The following is a 14,825-nucleotide window of genomic DNA, read 5'->3' as shown; positions in this document are numbered from 1 at the left end:
TATGGTTTGAGATTTGGTTGTTGGACCATGATACTTTCGTAGCAAAAAAACAGCCCATGTTTGGTGTCTTTTACTTCACCGGCCTCTGCCCTGCATGTCTGTCTGATGCAAAACCCTTCTGTAGTATGCCTGTAATACATGTTGCAAGAGAGAAGTTATAACATATTCAGAGCAACCATCATGCAATTGTATATAAGCTAATGCAACTGCCAGGTCATTAAAGAGGAGAGTGCTCAGGTCCCCGCCTTCATGGAGAAAAGGAGATGAAGAGTTAAACCAGCAAGTGACAGCCCTTCCTAGTGCTCTGGTTTTCAGATGGTAGCTGTAACAGCCATGTGAGTTTGCTGTGATTTACAGCGATGGCTCCTGTGTTTTGTTACAGTTGCAGTCAAGGCTTATCAGGGCTTCCCATCACACTCCTGAGAACAAATGATCTAAGTTGAAGAGGGTTCTTAATAACTGCTCTCTATTAATGACCTCAGTAGCTGCAACCATTAGTCTCTGTTGATACAAACTGGCCATGGGGATCTAATATCCTTCTAACTGGCCACATGAAAATGTGGCTGATTACTGGAGCAGCATAATGGCTAACCACATCTGAACGAGGCTTTGAGCTGTGCAGCCTCGCTAGCAAGATCAAACACTGGACTCAAGTGAATGCAAACTTGGGGAACATAACCTGCCAGATGTGGATGTATTAATAGCTCCAAGCCATGCAGTGGCTCTTTGTGCACAAGCAAGTCCCCAGAGCAGAGTTCATCAGAAAAGTCCACTCCTGCCTGGCTTTAGCAGTGGATGGCTGTACCACAGGAGCCTGGCAGGTGCTGGAGTAGGGTAAGGAGAGATTTTTTTAAAATTAGGCATGCCTCAGTGTATTTGGCCCTGTGTTATTAATGCAGACATTAAAAGTAGCATCCGTTTCATCTCTTACATGAAAGAACTGGGCTAAGTTTGCCACAGCTGTATTGTAGACATGCTCAATGGCCCTGCTGGAGTTACTGCCCAAATGTGGCAGAAGAAATAGGCTGTATTCCTGAAGTGCTCAAGAGAGCTAGGAGAAGGTAGTGTTACTATTTTTGCTTTACAGATGAGACACCTGAAGCCAACAGCATTGATGGGTAGGGAGCCAGTGTCAGAGGCATAATCTTGGGAACATGAAGTCTGGCGCAGCATTGTCCCCATGAAGGCGATCAATCAGTAATGCCACTTCTCTTCATGCCTTTCCCTCATTGTGCTGCAGGAATGGGATCTGTTCAGCAGTGGGTGGAAAACATCTGTCTCATGAAGTTTTGCATCCTTAAAAACCAGTCTCAGTGGTTTCTGCATGACAAGAAACAACTTTATTTCTATCTCTGTCCAATTTCACGGCTACAGCCCATGAAATCTTATCAGCATGATTAAATGTGCTGACTTCAATAGTCATGCAAGTAAGGTTTCCAGGATCTGGCTCTATTTTCCTTATTAGAAGAAGCTGCAAGTAAAGAAGACTTCTCTTCCCAACTGAGCTTTGTCACTAATTTTGGTCTTTTACTTTAGGTGCACTTACTGGTAGTGCATTGCTTCCTTTGTATCACCATGAAGAATCCCATCTAGTCTCTTTTTCTTTGCTGAGTCAATTTTTCAGCCTTCATTAGAAAACAGAATGGAGGAATCTTTCTCCTGCCCAGCCCAAAAGACCCCTTTTCTCCAGTTTCTCCTGTAAACTCTTGAGGATTTTGTACACAAGCTTCTTTGTGCTGTCCCTCTAGTACAGCTGAGAAAATATGCTCTGATAAAGACAGCCCTGGCATCACCCCATTTATACCTCCAGCAACTAAAGACACAGCAGCTTGATTAATTTGCGTGGTGCTAAAGGGTTTGGTTTTCCTTTGCCACTCACCCAGAGTACAGGCAATAAATTCAGCCACAACCACTGGGATGGAAGAGCAAAAAGGAGAGAAGCCACCGCTGTAATTCATAGCACCGTCTGACATGTCCTGCCTCCGCAGTTGCTACCAACACTACGTGTCTCACCAGTCTTCACGTTAAATGCCAGGGGCTTTCAGGGGGGCAAGAAAGCAGCCAGCGGGGCTGAGTGGAAAGGTTGCAGCAGCATGGCACAAATGCAATGCCTTTGTCACAGTCTGAAGGTTAATGAGAAAGAAAGGGCAGAGGAAAGTTCTTGCAAGGCTTTAAAATGCTCAGTGGTTTTCCATTTCTTTTGTGACTGTGAAGTAACGTAAGGTGTTACAGTGTGAGTTCCCCCTGGAAGGCCATAAGTCATAGCAATATGCTGTATTATATCAAATTAGGATCTACAGGTGGGAGAAGGTTGTGAAAATCTTGATGGATTTGGGAAAAAAAATAGCTATGTCTGTACTGGAACGAGTAATATTTACATAGACAGATGAAATGCTGAGTTCAGGATGCAATAGTTTTCAGGGACTGCACACAGCACTAATTTTCCAGTAAGCAGAGAAATGTTCCACAGACTACAACTGCTACTGGATTCCATCTGATATATCTGTAAGATCTTGGGGCAGCTCATAACACAAGGTCACATTTCTCATTTTGGTTTCTGTAAGCGGAAGAAAAACGATACAGAAGTGGAAAAAGTGATTGTCTGGATTCCGTAAAACCTGGGTTACTTATGTTGGGTGTCATAATAAAATTCTACATTAAGAAAGATGGTTATATTTAGTCCTGGATGGATATTTGTCATAGGCTGTTTTTCTCCTTTGACTTGTGCAATGAATCAGAAAATCACATGGGATTTGAAAAGCACAAGCTGATCTGTCATTTTCTTCCCAAACACCTTTTTACTTTATCCCACTAGACTTGATATGGATGGATTTGTGTGGGAAATGATTTTTAAAAATAAGGTGACAGATGAAAATATACACCTCTCCTGCTTCTACTTTCTGGTGTAGGAAAGTAACTATTTGGTCATTCCTCAGATTGTAGATACTGTCACCTCTGCCAGGTTTTTTTTGCTGTTAGGAAGCACGTGGAGGACTTGCCATCATAAAGTAGCACGGTAAATCAGTATTTTTAGGAAGATATCATTTGAGGGACCATTCTGAAATAATGCAAGGTCTTTTATTTTCACATCCTTATCAGGAGAAACTCCCTATGCTTTGTTGCATTAGCATGTAGAAATTCAGATCTGGGTGATAGAGCAGGATAGGATGAGGTCTTGGGTCCTAGATCTGTTTTCTGTTGAGTATCCGAAGAGAGATGCTTGTACAAAGCTAGATATGTCTCCTGTGACTGTAAGCATGCTAGTGGTTCGGCTCTGCATATGCGGCCTCTCTGTGCTTAGTTACACAACTGAGCAAACAAGCCAAGCCATAGACAGACCGGGAGCACTAACAAAGCTGAGTGCCCAGGATCTGGGAACCGGTTATGCACAGCACTTCCAGTGTGTCTAGGACACCAGGATGCACATCCTTGCATGGGAGCCCAGTAAACTCACAAGACCTTTCAGATTCCGGGTCTTGGAGCATTGTGCTGGCCCAGAAACAAGTCAAATACACAAGGAAGAATCAGAGTAATAAAAACAAACAAAAACCCAATAAAATGAATAGTTGCATCACCTCTTCCTCCCCAAGACCTAGATCATGTTATAAGATCTACAGCTCCAGCTGCCATTTTTAATTTTTTCTGGTTTCTCTTTTTGGCGAGAGGGAATTCAGAGCAGTTTTCCAGGCACAGGCTCACTCCTTACCCCCTTCTTGACCTCCTCTGGAGTGTTTTGGGATGATGCATTTTCTTTAAGTCAACGCAGGGAGTGGATACCGCAAAGTGGACTTTTCTTCTTGCTGTGCTCTTTTTTTCAGAGGTGATGTAACCCTCTCTGTAATGCTCTTCTTCCTCGGTAGACACCACAAAGACCACAATTCCCATGAAGAGCATATATCTTGTAGCCCAGCAGCACTGAGGGAAGGCACGGTGCCTCTTACGCCCATTAGACCGTCAAGTGAATGCAGTCACTGTGTTTTCATCCATGTCGTTTTTTGCATCAGGCTGCCAAAACGAATTTCAGGCATTTCAAACTCAAATGGAGGGTGAATGGCTTGCTAGTAGAGTTTCTGGCTCTCTGTATAACTGTTATACCTGTTTACATTACCAGGATCTCTAGATCTTAGACTCTGAAATAAAAATATAATGGATACATACTAATAGACTATAGTCAAAGCGAGTACTGTCAAATCCTGTTTTCTGATGGAAGCGTGTATCTGCTACCTAAGTTTTCCACTGAAATAGAAAGTCTGGAGATTGGAATCTTTTGCTTTTCAGGAAACAAGGATTATGCAGGAGGGTCTGCAGCGATGCATTTCCATGTGGCTTTTTGCCGTTGTGTGGAGGAGAGGCTACTTCTGTTCTCCTCCATGGTCAGCCCTGAGCTTCTGCACCGACGCAGGTGTCCACACAGAGCCAGAGAATCCAGATCCATTTGAATTTTGTGTATCTATGTCCTATTCCCATTCTATCACATGATAGAAAGCTGTTTTAAAATATTCCTTGTACTGAGTATGCAGCATAACTATGCCTCTAGATAAAAGATTTTGGAGCAAGGCCATTGGCTGATATTTAATAGAGTATAGGACTGTTATAAATGCCTATGTTAATACTTGGACTGCTCTGAAACAAAACTTTTCAATCAGTAGCACTCTTCGTAGTTGGATTTATATGAGTATGTATGGCAGAGCTAATATGCTTGTAACGTTCATTTGTTTTCACAGGTGCAAAGGGCCAGGTCTTGAAGGCTGTCCAAATGGGTGAGTATTTAATCTGCTACAATCAACAACAGAACTGGAAAGAATGCATGCATGTTTACATTTCCATGCTGGGCACTGCAAGGCTGGGACTAAAGTCTTCAGCTTTGTACAGGGAAGTGACAGATTAGAGCAGGCTCTGAGGTCTAAAAATGATTTAAAGGACTGAGAAATATTCCTGCTGGCACAAGACTCCAAAACCTTGTTCTGCTTAACTTGTTTGTCAAGGTGAGACCTGGGATCTGTTACTGAAGAACAAAAGTAGGATCTGGAAAAAGAAAGGATTAAGAGCTAGTGGCAGAGAGAGATATGTTTAGGATTGATGTGGTTACCTGCATTATAGGGACTTCATCTCAGAGACCCAGGAGGTCTTTTCCAGCCCTGTGCTCTGTACATCTCTAACTGCTTTGTGCACAGATGGGTGTTCATTCTTCACACTAGATCTTACATTGCACTGTTTTGCATCATGACTTGCTCAAGGTCATGCAACAGACGAACAGGTTTCTCTGACTGAGAGAGAGGGATTTAGTTTCTGGCCACAAAATCATGCCGTGACAAGACAAGTTCAGCCTAGAAGTACTGTTAAAGAGTTACTCTATTTAATAGTAATCCCTGGGGCAACTTATAAAGAGCCGCGATGGCTCTCTAAATACGGACCAAAAAAACCAAACTTGGAAAACAGGTTTTTGTTTTCAACTTTAATTTGAAATGACCCAGGCTCTAATAAACAGTCAGCAATCTGTATGTACAATGTGGTGGTTCATATACTACCTGTTCTCAGACATTTTGTGCCTGACGAGGAGGACTGATGATCTGAAGTACATGGTGACCCTTACAGTATGCCCTCCTCTCCTTCTGCCTCCCTGGACAGACCATCAACATAACTTCCACTGTGCTTTGAAAAGGACGTGTACAAAGTTATCAGTACCTCATCTGTTTGGACAGCCTTTTCACTTCTGCTTTACTGTCTTAAAATCAGTAGTGTATACAAGCAGGCCTATCTCTGCAAGGCTCAGTTCCTGCCACAGGAGTAGTTTTAAAGGAGAAATAAAAGTGCTTTGGTTTATTAAAAGGAGACTTTGCAAACATGGGACAAAATTAGAAACCCAGCAAAGCAAACAGCATCAAAATGGTAGGTGCAGGAAAGATTGACAGAAGGAGGAGATGGCTGAGCAGCGGAGCAGAAAGCTTCGCTGCCAAGCACAGTAAAGATCAGGATGTTCTCATATAAGTTCAGTCCTTTTGATCATTCACTTTTTCTTAAAGGAAAAAAAGCAACCAGTAAATACAATGACTAGATGAGGAACTTAAAAATGCAGATGCCCAAGATATCAAAAATGTCAAATGGACTTAAATGGATGTCCGGAGGATGTGTTTGATCACAACCTAAGGGTTCACGCAACCTCTATAGGGTTTTTTTAAATCTTAACACTTAAACATTGTTTTCTCTTTCTCATCCCCTCCTGTCTTGCAGCTCCAAAATCCCATCTATTGCAGCTGGCGTCGTCGGGGGTCTCCTGTGCCTGGTGGTGGTCGGCTTGGGCATCGGCCTGTACTTGCGGAGGCGTCACATCGTCAGAAAGCGAACCCTGCGCCGGCTGCTGCAGGAGAGGGAGGTGAGCGCCACTGGCACGGCTGCAACACCAGCTGCTTTATTTGGGGAAATGGGTGCCCACCTCCTCCTACCAGAGTATTAAAGTACCTTGCATCTGCCTTGTCACTCAACAAGCCCTTGAGTTGGCCAACAGGGCGTCTGCCGCACTAGTCAGAAAAGAGGCAGTGTGCACCTAACACCTTCTCACTTAATGTCAAGTCTGATCCCTCTGGATATAATTTTCAAAAGCTTTAGGAGATTTAGATGTCTAAATCCCAACTGAAGTCATGGAGACTGTCTACTCTGGGAAAAAAACTATGCCTTCAGGGTGAGGTCATGTGTTTGCTGATCCATATTGCCTTGCCATGTAGACTCCCAGCCTCAAATTATTTATCCCTCCAGACAAGCCTTGAGGCTGCTGTGGCAACTTGGGCGCTTTAGAAAATTTTACCCCCTTGATCAGGCATATGTCTGATCCTCAGAAAAAATGAAAAAGGAGAGGAGGGAAAGGAATTGAGGGAAGTGTTTGTGTCATGTCTTTGATTTGTTTTTAGCACAAAAAACCCACAAAGCCATCAAAGTGAATAGTTCAACCTATTGGACATGAGCAAGGTTTCTACACCGCTTTTTGTTTTCTTCTTGGTTTCATATACATTACAGCATCACCCTCTGGGTACCTCACATATAAAATAGCAAAATTCACTATCCTGGATTAAAGATGCTTTTTTATGATTAGCCCTCTTCTCTTTCTAGTCCAATCCAAGTACATAATTAGCAAATTGGATTTAGCATTCTGCTAAAAGCCCAGTTGCAGCTTCCCTCTGTGCTCCCTGGCTTTGCAGAGTGAGCTGCTAAAATCCTTAAAAAAAAAAAAAACCTGTCCTGCTTTCTGATGCACTACCTAACAATATTTTACATACCACTGTATTCTACAGTTGTGATAGTAGAGTTCAGTTAGTCCTCAGCTCATATTGTATGCCCTGGACTCCTCAAAATGAGGATATTTCATCACAACAGAAAGGTTGCTGGCCAGCAAAAATCAGACTGCATGTAGCTAAAAACAGTTTTATTCAAAGGAGAGGAAAAAGAAAAAACACTTAAGGAAAAACCTGACTTATGCATCAAAAAAAGTGCTAAATATCTCTGTTTGGAGGGCATTACTGCTGTTTGCAATAAGGCTTAGATCAAATTTTGGAAATATCAATAGACAATTCAACATTGCCTTTTTGTATTGATTAAAGAATCATGCTCAGATTTTCAGTTGCTGCTTGTAAACCCTGTCGTCTGGCAGAGCCACCTCCAGAACCATGGGAATTTTATCTAGTTAAACAAGAGCAGACCTGAAAGGTTGTGCAGGTGATTCTTGCCCAGTATTTAAAACAGTTTTGTAATTGATTCACAGGTTCAAAAAATAATCTTCTTTAGGATCTGTGGTAATTAAACTGTTCTTCATGCCATGTGTTTTAAGGCTTTGAACTCTTAAGTCTTCATTTGAACAGCAGTGTTCCTTCATTCTCCTTCAAAATGTCAGTCACCACTCTGTGATTGATATTACTTCTGAAATTTGGAGCAACTCTAGATATTTATTGCTGTAAGTCAGAGTGGAGCTGTCCTCCCATAAACTTCACATGAAATAAAATGTTCATTATTTTAAAGGACGGATTTATTTGCTTCCCCAAAGCACTCTACTTGCTGTCCTCCTAGACTCTATATTCTTCTAATATTGTCTTCTCTCTACACCAGCTTGTCGAACCACTGACACCCAGCGGGGAGGCACCAAACCAGGCTCATCTGAGAATTTTAAAGGAAACAGAATTTAAAAAGGTCAAAGTTTTAGGGTCTGGTGCTTTTGGCACTGTTTATAAGGTAAGATCACCATCTCACTCCCTCATGCAGAAGCCACCCAAACAGAGCATGAACTGGCAGCTACAATCGTTGTGTAGATTTTTTTTTTTTACTAGGTTTTATAGCATGTGTATATTGAATGGTTGAGAGATGACTCAGTTCCCATTAGTTGACTTACAAATTGGGTAACATGGGAAGTTTTCCATAAGATGTTATCAAAGCCATACTGCTGAACCTGGAGGACAAAGATCTCTGCTTAAAAGCTACCACAGCCAAATATGCCCTGTTGTGAATATTACAAAAAATTTTATAAAAAATAAATGCACTTTGGTCAGCTCAGAGCTAAGCTGTTTTTCTGTGTGGTCTGGGATCTTGTTTTTATAATTGTCAATCACTATTTCATTAGAACTGACTCAAATGTGTGGAAGTGTCTACACACCTTCAGGTGTTTAGGTCCACAGGGTATTTTTTATCTTGGTATTTTTTATCCTCTGTGTTTCTTCTTCACCAGGTTCCATCTTCCTGTTATCCTTTTTTTCAGGATATGTGTTTCAGGCTTTGCTAGCAGTAGTGAAATGCAAACTGTAGATTCATGTATCTTTTTATAAAGCTCTGTATTCTGAAGCAGGCTTCCGGCTATGGCCAAGATCTGCAGGGGCACAAATCCCATTGACCTCTGAAGACGTGCACCTACATTGCTGGGTACTTCAGCAGAGTGGCCTCACAGGGCTACACTGTTCACCTGCTGCCTAAATGGCCTCCTGACACTATAGATGTAGAGCACTGAATCAGTCAGACATAAACCTACCTGCCACTACATATGCTTAGTACTGGATTATTTGTACAGTACAGATGCCATCTCTAGTTTTTATGAGAAAATGCCAATGCTTTTCATCCCTTGATTTATAAATTGGAAGTGGCGAGGTTTTGCACATGTGGTTGCTGTGATGCAGTAATTAATTAGATTTCCATCCACAAAGGTTGCTCTTTATACGTCTCTTGGGTTATTTGTACAGGGACGGTAATGAACATGGTTTTTCAAAAAAGTACAGTAGAGGTGACTGGAAGAGAAATAACACTCACTTCATTAACAGGGTTTTGTTAATGCCCACAGGCCATGTTTTGTGCATATTTTTGTTGTCTGCTGTGTCTTCCCATTGCTCAGAATATTTAAATCTACTCAGAAGATATAAAATGTATATGTAAGTGTGAGAATTAACCTGTTAGATATGAGACTAACCATGTACTTCTTTTTGTTAGGGACTTTGGATCCCAGAAGGGGAGAAGGTTAAAATTCCTGTTGCTATTAAAGAGTTGAGAGAGGCCACATCGCCAAAAGCCAACAAAGAAATACTTGATGTAAGTTTTCATGTTTATTGTGTCAAGTTGTCAGTGGTCTGTAAATTTGCCTTTGTAACAACTAAATGGATTTCAGGATTTTTGGTGGGAAGAAATATTTTGCACCTCAAACTGCGTTCTTCATATGGAAGTACTGGGCTTTGCAGCCCACTCTCCTATGAACCCCTTGCTTGCAGTCCAAATACTGATGTTATACTTGTGGTGTAGAACCTAAGAAGAGGTCAGGAACCGTACATTTACAGCTACTTCTGTTTTCTTTACTCTGATGTTTCGGGCCTTAAACTGTGGCATTCATTGCCATCATGGCAGTAGAACTAAAACCAGTAATGACAGATCTAGTGATTTATGAATCCTGACATTGCAGATTGTCATAAGCTAGTTGCTTGGTTATATAGGATTAAGTTAACTATAAATCCAGAAGAAAAAAAAAATCCCAGCTGTCTGATTTCTCTTCCATGAACAGCGAGAACATGAAAGAGGCATGGGAGTTTTATTCTATTGCTTGGATATAGCTCATCACTTCAGAAAATGGAGAAAAGGCTGTGGGGCACTGATTCAGGAGTTTATAAGTGTGTGAGTTTACAGTGGGTGAGCCAGAGTCCTAAACACAAAGTTCCCTGACCTTGGAATAGCTAAAAATCTGAACTCTTGTCACTAGATCTGAAGCCATACAACATAAAGCATCAAGGATATATGTTTATATAGGAGGAAAGGAAAATGATGAGTGCAGAGAGAAGCACTCACATGTTCGGTATACATTCATTTCAGCTTTCCTGCGCTGTGGTTCAGTCCTCAGTGGCAAGAAACACCGTGTATGTGTCTCTGTGTGTGTCTGTCCGGTGTGTTCAGCCCTTCAAGTCCTGAGCTGGAGCCTGCTGGGTCACTCTGGAGGACTGGTTAGTCCAGGGGCTCCCCAAGCAGCACAGTGTATTTGGTGCAGATGAAGTCTTTAAATCATCCTTACTATACACGAGTGTGCCCCTAGAAAGCGTAGGTTGGAAGCCTGGATTTGACAGGGGTTCATCTATCAAGTGCTTGTTTGCAGGCACAAGATGCTTGTCCCAGGTAGATCCCAAATGGACCTGTGAAGTGCAGGTCCACAGCTTGGGACAGCCTGTTTGTGTGGAAGTGATGGTCCTTCAGCCATGGGCAAAACTGTGGATATTTTTAATTTTGGTAGGAAGTGAACCACTTTAGCAGGAAATTTATTTTAAAAGATAACAATAATCCAGCTCAGACAGCAAATGACACCTCAAGTAGGAAGGCTCATCTCAAATCATTCAAGCTGGAGAAAATCTGAACAAAAGGCCAAGTCTCATAGTGAGAAGTGTCAAGATGAATGGCTGTGAACAAACCTACCTGTGCTATTGATGGTAATAAAGCACACTGGATTTTTCCAATCACTGTGAATAAACAGTGTTATGCCAATACATTACTTCAACAGATCATGTGTTATGTACCATATGATTTGATATGTGTATTGCAGCAATGCAAAAAATATGTGGTCCATCTCAGAACCTGTACATGAAGCAATATCCATCCTGATTTTAGTTTAGTTAAACTCCAGGCCAGCCTCAGCTCTTCCCCAGGTCCATGCCCCTCTCCTGGCTGCGGCCAGGCTGTAGTCCCTCCCATCCCCAGTATTCCCTGCACTGGGGACCCAGCAAAGATGCTGCTCAGCTGCCTGCTCTGAGCTCTGCCCCTCATTTCCCTCTTCACAATGATAAGGAACATAACACAATCCTCACAAGGGATGCTTTGGACTTAACAGCATTCAATTCCTGCGTACTGAAGGAAGGGTTAATGAATAAGCCTGCAGTACTGCATGCTGCCTTCAGCAGATCAAGATAGTTGCACGACAGGGCAGTTGATGCAGGGACTGCATGCTTTTCGGTGATATCAAAGTACTTTCTCTTTTCAAAGAAGTTTCCGTAGCATATCTGCACATGATTTTTTTTTTCCTTTGAATTATGATGCTTAACAAAAAGCTCTTGCTTTTTGCAGTTTTGTTCATTTTTTAGATGATTTGGTTGGTGGAATTCATTCCATATTTTGGAAGAAAATTTTAAAAATACAAAACCGGTGAACGAAGTCAGAGGGATGACTCCAAAAGGTCCTCTCAAACCAAACTTTTGCTAGACAACCAACTTTTCAAGGTCACTGAAGGCTCAGAGATAATAATGTCCAATTAAAGATGATTTGTCTTACAGAAACATACTAGATATAGAACAAGCACAGCGGCTTTAGCTCATATAGTCCAGGCAAGCTCTCTCTGGCTTTATTAGGGTAGGGCTAATTCAGAAGATAGTTGTTGAATACCAAGCATACTTGGAGCAGGTCAGAGCGTACCACAGAGATTTCCAAGATAAACAGTTGAAACAAAGGCCCACTTTAATGTCTTGGGCTACTTAGAGGGACCCACGACCGCACAATAGCTGCCTTCTGCTCCCTGTGAGGAGGCAGTGACCTATTTTACTTTGCAGTATCAAATGCAATAGGCGGTGTCAACACTTGGATGCTCTCCGAAAGCTGTGTGGCCCATACGCCCACCCTGCTCTTTCAGCATCCCAGTTCTCAGCCCCCAGGTCAGCCCCATGTGGGCTGTGCGGCAGATGGGCAGTGAGAGCAGCTCCGACTCTGCAGATTTTTTCTCCCCCCCTGCTGAAATGAATTCAATATGGATCTGAATCCCAACAGGAAGCAAGGAAAGGAACAGACACGCTTCATCGGTACAACGGCTCAGTTTGGAAGCCTAGGGAGATGAGCGTGTTTTTGTCTCTGCTGACATCTGAGGATGACACAGTGAATTCACAAGGGTCTCTACAAAACACTGCCACAAATATCTCTGTAATTGAATAGAAGATTGTATTCTTGCTTTATCTTTCCTCAGACTAGCCCACAGAATCAGTGACGTCCATGACAGAGGGTTGTTTTTCAATGCCCTGCTCACATTCTGCAGTAGGTTGAGGAGCACTTATACAGTTCTGCCAGAGATCTTCTTTAACCTGACTACCTAGAGGCCACTTTCACCCCAGGGGCTCCAGAACAAGGACACCAAATGCAGAATTAGCACTTCAGAAGAAACTACGTGACATAATGTTTTGCTTAGGCTGGCACATCAAACAACAATACCAAGGCCAGAAAGTATTGCTTAAGAATTGGGGTTGTTTATTTCTTGAACGTCATTGCTTTAATAACTTTGTTTAATAATAGCTCTTACCAGCTACACAGCTATGTGACATCGATGGAAAGCTTGTTAGATGATGAGTAAAGTGCTATGGTATTTCTTTTCTTAAGCTCTTAGAAAGTGCAGATTTGCTCCTTTCCCTGCCACAATAGTGGCCTGACTATTATTTTAAGCTTGGAGGCGTTGCTAGCCTAATGTTGAATTGCCGAGGGATGATAAATTGGTGTCACTCAAAGTCATACTGTGGGTCCCATCCTAAATCACAACTTTTGGGTTTCTGGGTTAGTATTAACCTTGACAAAGGGGCAGAAGTCTCAAAAATGCTGATTTCCAGTCAGTGTTGCAAAAAGATCTGTGAAGGTAAAAAGTCCTATGACACATGTTCACAAGATGTGTTGCCCTTGCAATTAAGTGCTCAAAGTGATGAAATCCCATCAGCTTCCCACTGATGTTCAATTTATTAATTCCCCCTAAGTCCATAAGTTTTGTCACTAGGGTTTTATGTCCAATGTTTACTTGGTGTACCAGTAGTGAGACACTGGCTCTCCTGTGGCCTCTCAGTGATGTTTCAGTGTTCCAAAATCTGGACCTTCCACAAGGAAAAAACTTGGTCCACAGGATGGGAAATACAAGTATTTTATATGTGATATGAGGCACAGAGTTTGCATGTGGTATTTTAGCAACCTCTTGACTGACAAAACTTATTTTAAATTGCTTCCAAACATTTCTGTGATGCCAAAGGGAGTGTTTCACATTGCTTTTTTTCCTTTCTTCTCAGGAAGCTTATGTGATGGCTAGTGTTGACAATCCTCACGTGTGCCGCTTGTTGGGAATCTGTCTCACTTCTACAGTTCAGCTCATCACACAGCTGATGCCGTACGGCTGCCTCCTTGATTATATCCGAGAGCACAAGGACAACATCGGGTCCCAGTATCTTCTCAACTGGTGTGTGCAGATTGCAAAGGTAAGCAGACCAGCACACCACCAGGTCAGCTAAAACTCAGACTCTAATGCAGAGATCTGACAGTGCATAATGTATTCGTTGACTTACTTATCTCTGTAAGTCTTTATATTTCAGCACATGGTTCCTAGATACCTTATACGTGTCAGTAAACAGTTACTTTGTCTTAAACAATTTACCATTTTCAAGCTACTGTGTGAACCTTAACTGTTCTCCAAAATACTCCTAGACGGCACACTATTATCACCAAAGCGTTTATGTCCAAACCAAACACCCTGTAATGAGACAACAATGTGAGGCAACGAAGCTGTGGCAGGGAAGGGAGTAGAATTTGACAACTGCCATATCGAAGTGCTACTTCCATCAGTGGATTTGTTTGGGCTGTGCCATGGGGCAAACAGTGATGTTGTTGAAAACTGCTTCTTATTAACTGCCTTGGAGAATACCATGCTGAAATTCTGAGGCCTGGAGATCAAAACTGATGATTAATAAATACCAGCTCTGTTCTAACACAGGCTGGCTGTGACCAAAAGACATTCAAGCACCTCAGTGCACTGAGTTGGTGCTTGTAGTCTAATTGCAGTGGCCACGGTGACAAATACAGGACTCATTATCACACCTGGCACTGTTTGCCAAAGAGAAGAGCAGCAGACTGAAGTATAGCCTCTAGCCCTTAGCAGCAATATGCTGTGTTTGGAAGGTGGCTAGCCATTTGCAAGCATGGAAGAATGGAGCAAAACCAGCAAAAAAATAGCTGCAGTTGGTTGGAGATTTGTCATATGAGATGGCAGTATCCGCAAAACCCAGCTGATTTAACGCTGCTTATTTCGGGAATGACGGTCTGCAAGCTAACCACACACTTACAGCCTTATCCATCCCTCGAGACCTTGTGTACATCCCAGGCTCACCTGGCAGTGGTTTGCTTTCAGGAAACATGCTGAGGACCTCAGAAATGTATCCACCAAAGAGTATACAGAGCACATTTTTCATCTCAGTGTGTGTACTTTTTTAAAGCACACTCCGCAGCAAGTGGATTTTAATTTACGCATCCACCCGGGATGTGAACTGCCTTTTTCTGACTCTTCTGCTTTCTTGTTTAAAATCAATTACTGCTCTGTCCTG

At 42.3% G+C, this 14,825-nt stretch overlaps 1 protein-coding gene across 2 annotated transcripts in view; it reads left to right on the top strand.

Annotated features, from left to right (window-relative positions):
* EGFR (epidermal growth factor receptor) overlaps window positions 1-14,825 on the top strand; it is a 161,838-nt gene that overhangs the window by 130,693 nt on the left and 16,320 nt on the right. For both annotated transcript variants that reach the window (XM_065630202.1, XM_065630201.1), the window contains exons 16-20: window positions 4,725-4,760; window positions 6,232-6,373; window positions 8,095-8,217; window positions 9,457-9,555; window positions 13,521-13,706. In XM_065630202.1, the coding sequence (XP_065486274.1) occupies window positions 4,725-4,760; window positions 6,232-6,373; window positions 8,095-8,217; window positions 9,457-9,555; window positions 13,521-13,706 (586 nt within the window). The remainder of the gene's footprint in view (window positions 1-4,724; window positions 4,761-6,231; window positions 6,374-8,094; window positions 8,218-9,456; window positions 9,556-13,520; window positions 13,707-14,825) is intronic.

The sequence above is a fragment of the Caloenas nicobarica genome, chromosome 2 (assembly GCF_036013445.1).
Source record: "Caloenas nicobarica isolate bCalNic1 chromosome 2, bCalNic1.hap1, whole genome shotgun sequence".
Taxonomy (NCBI): domain Eukaryota; kingdom Metazoa; phylum Chordata; class Aves; order Columbiformes; family Columbidae; genus Caloenas; species Caloenas nicobarica.
This window is presented reverse-complemented; position numbering and strand designations above follow the sequence as displayed.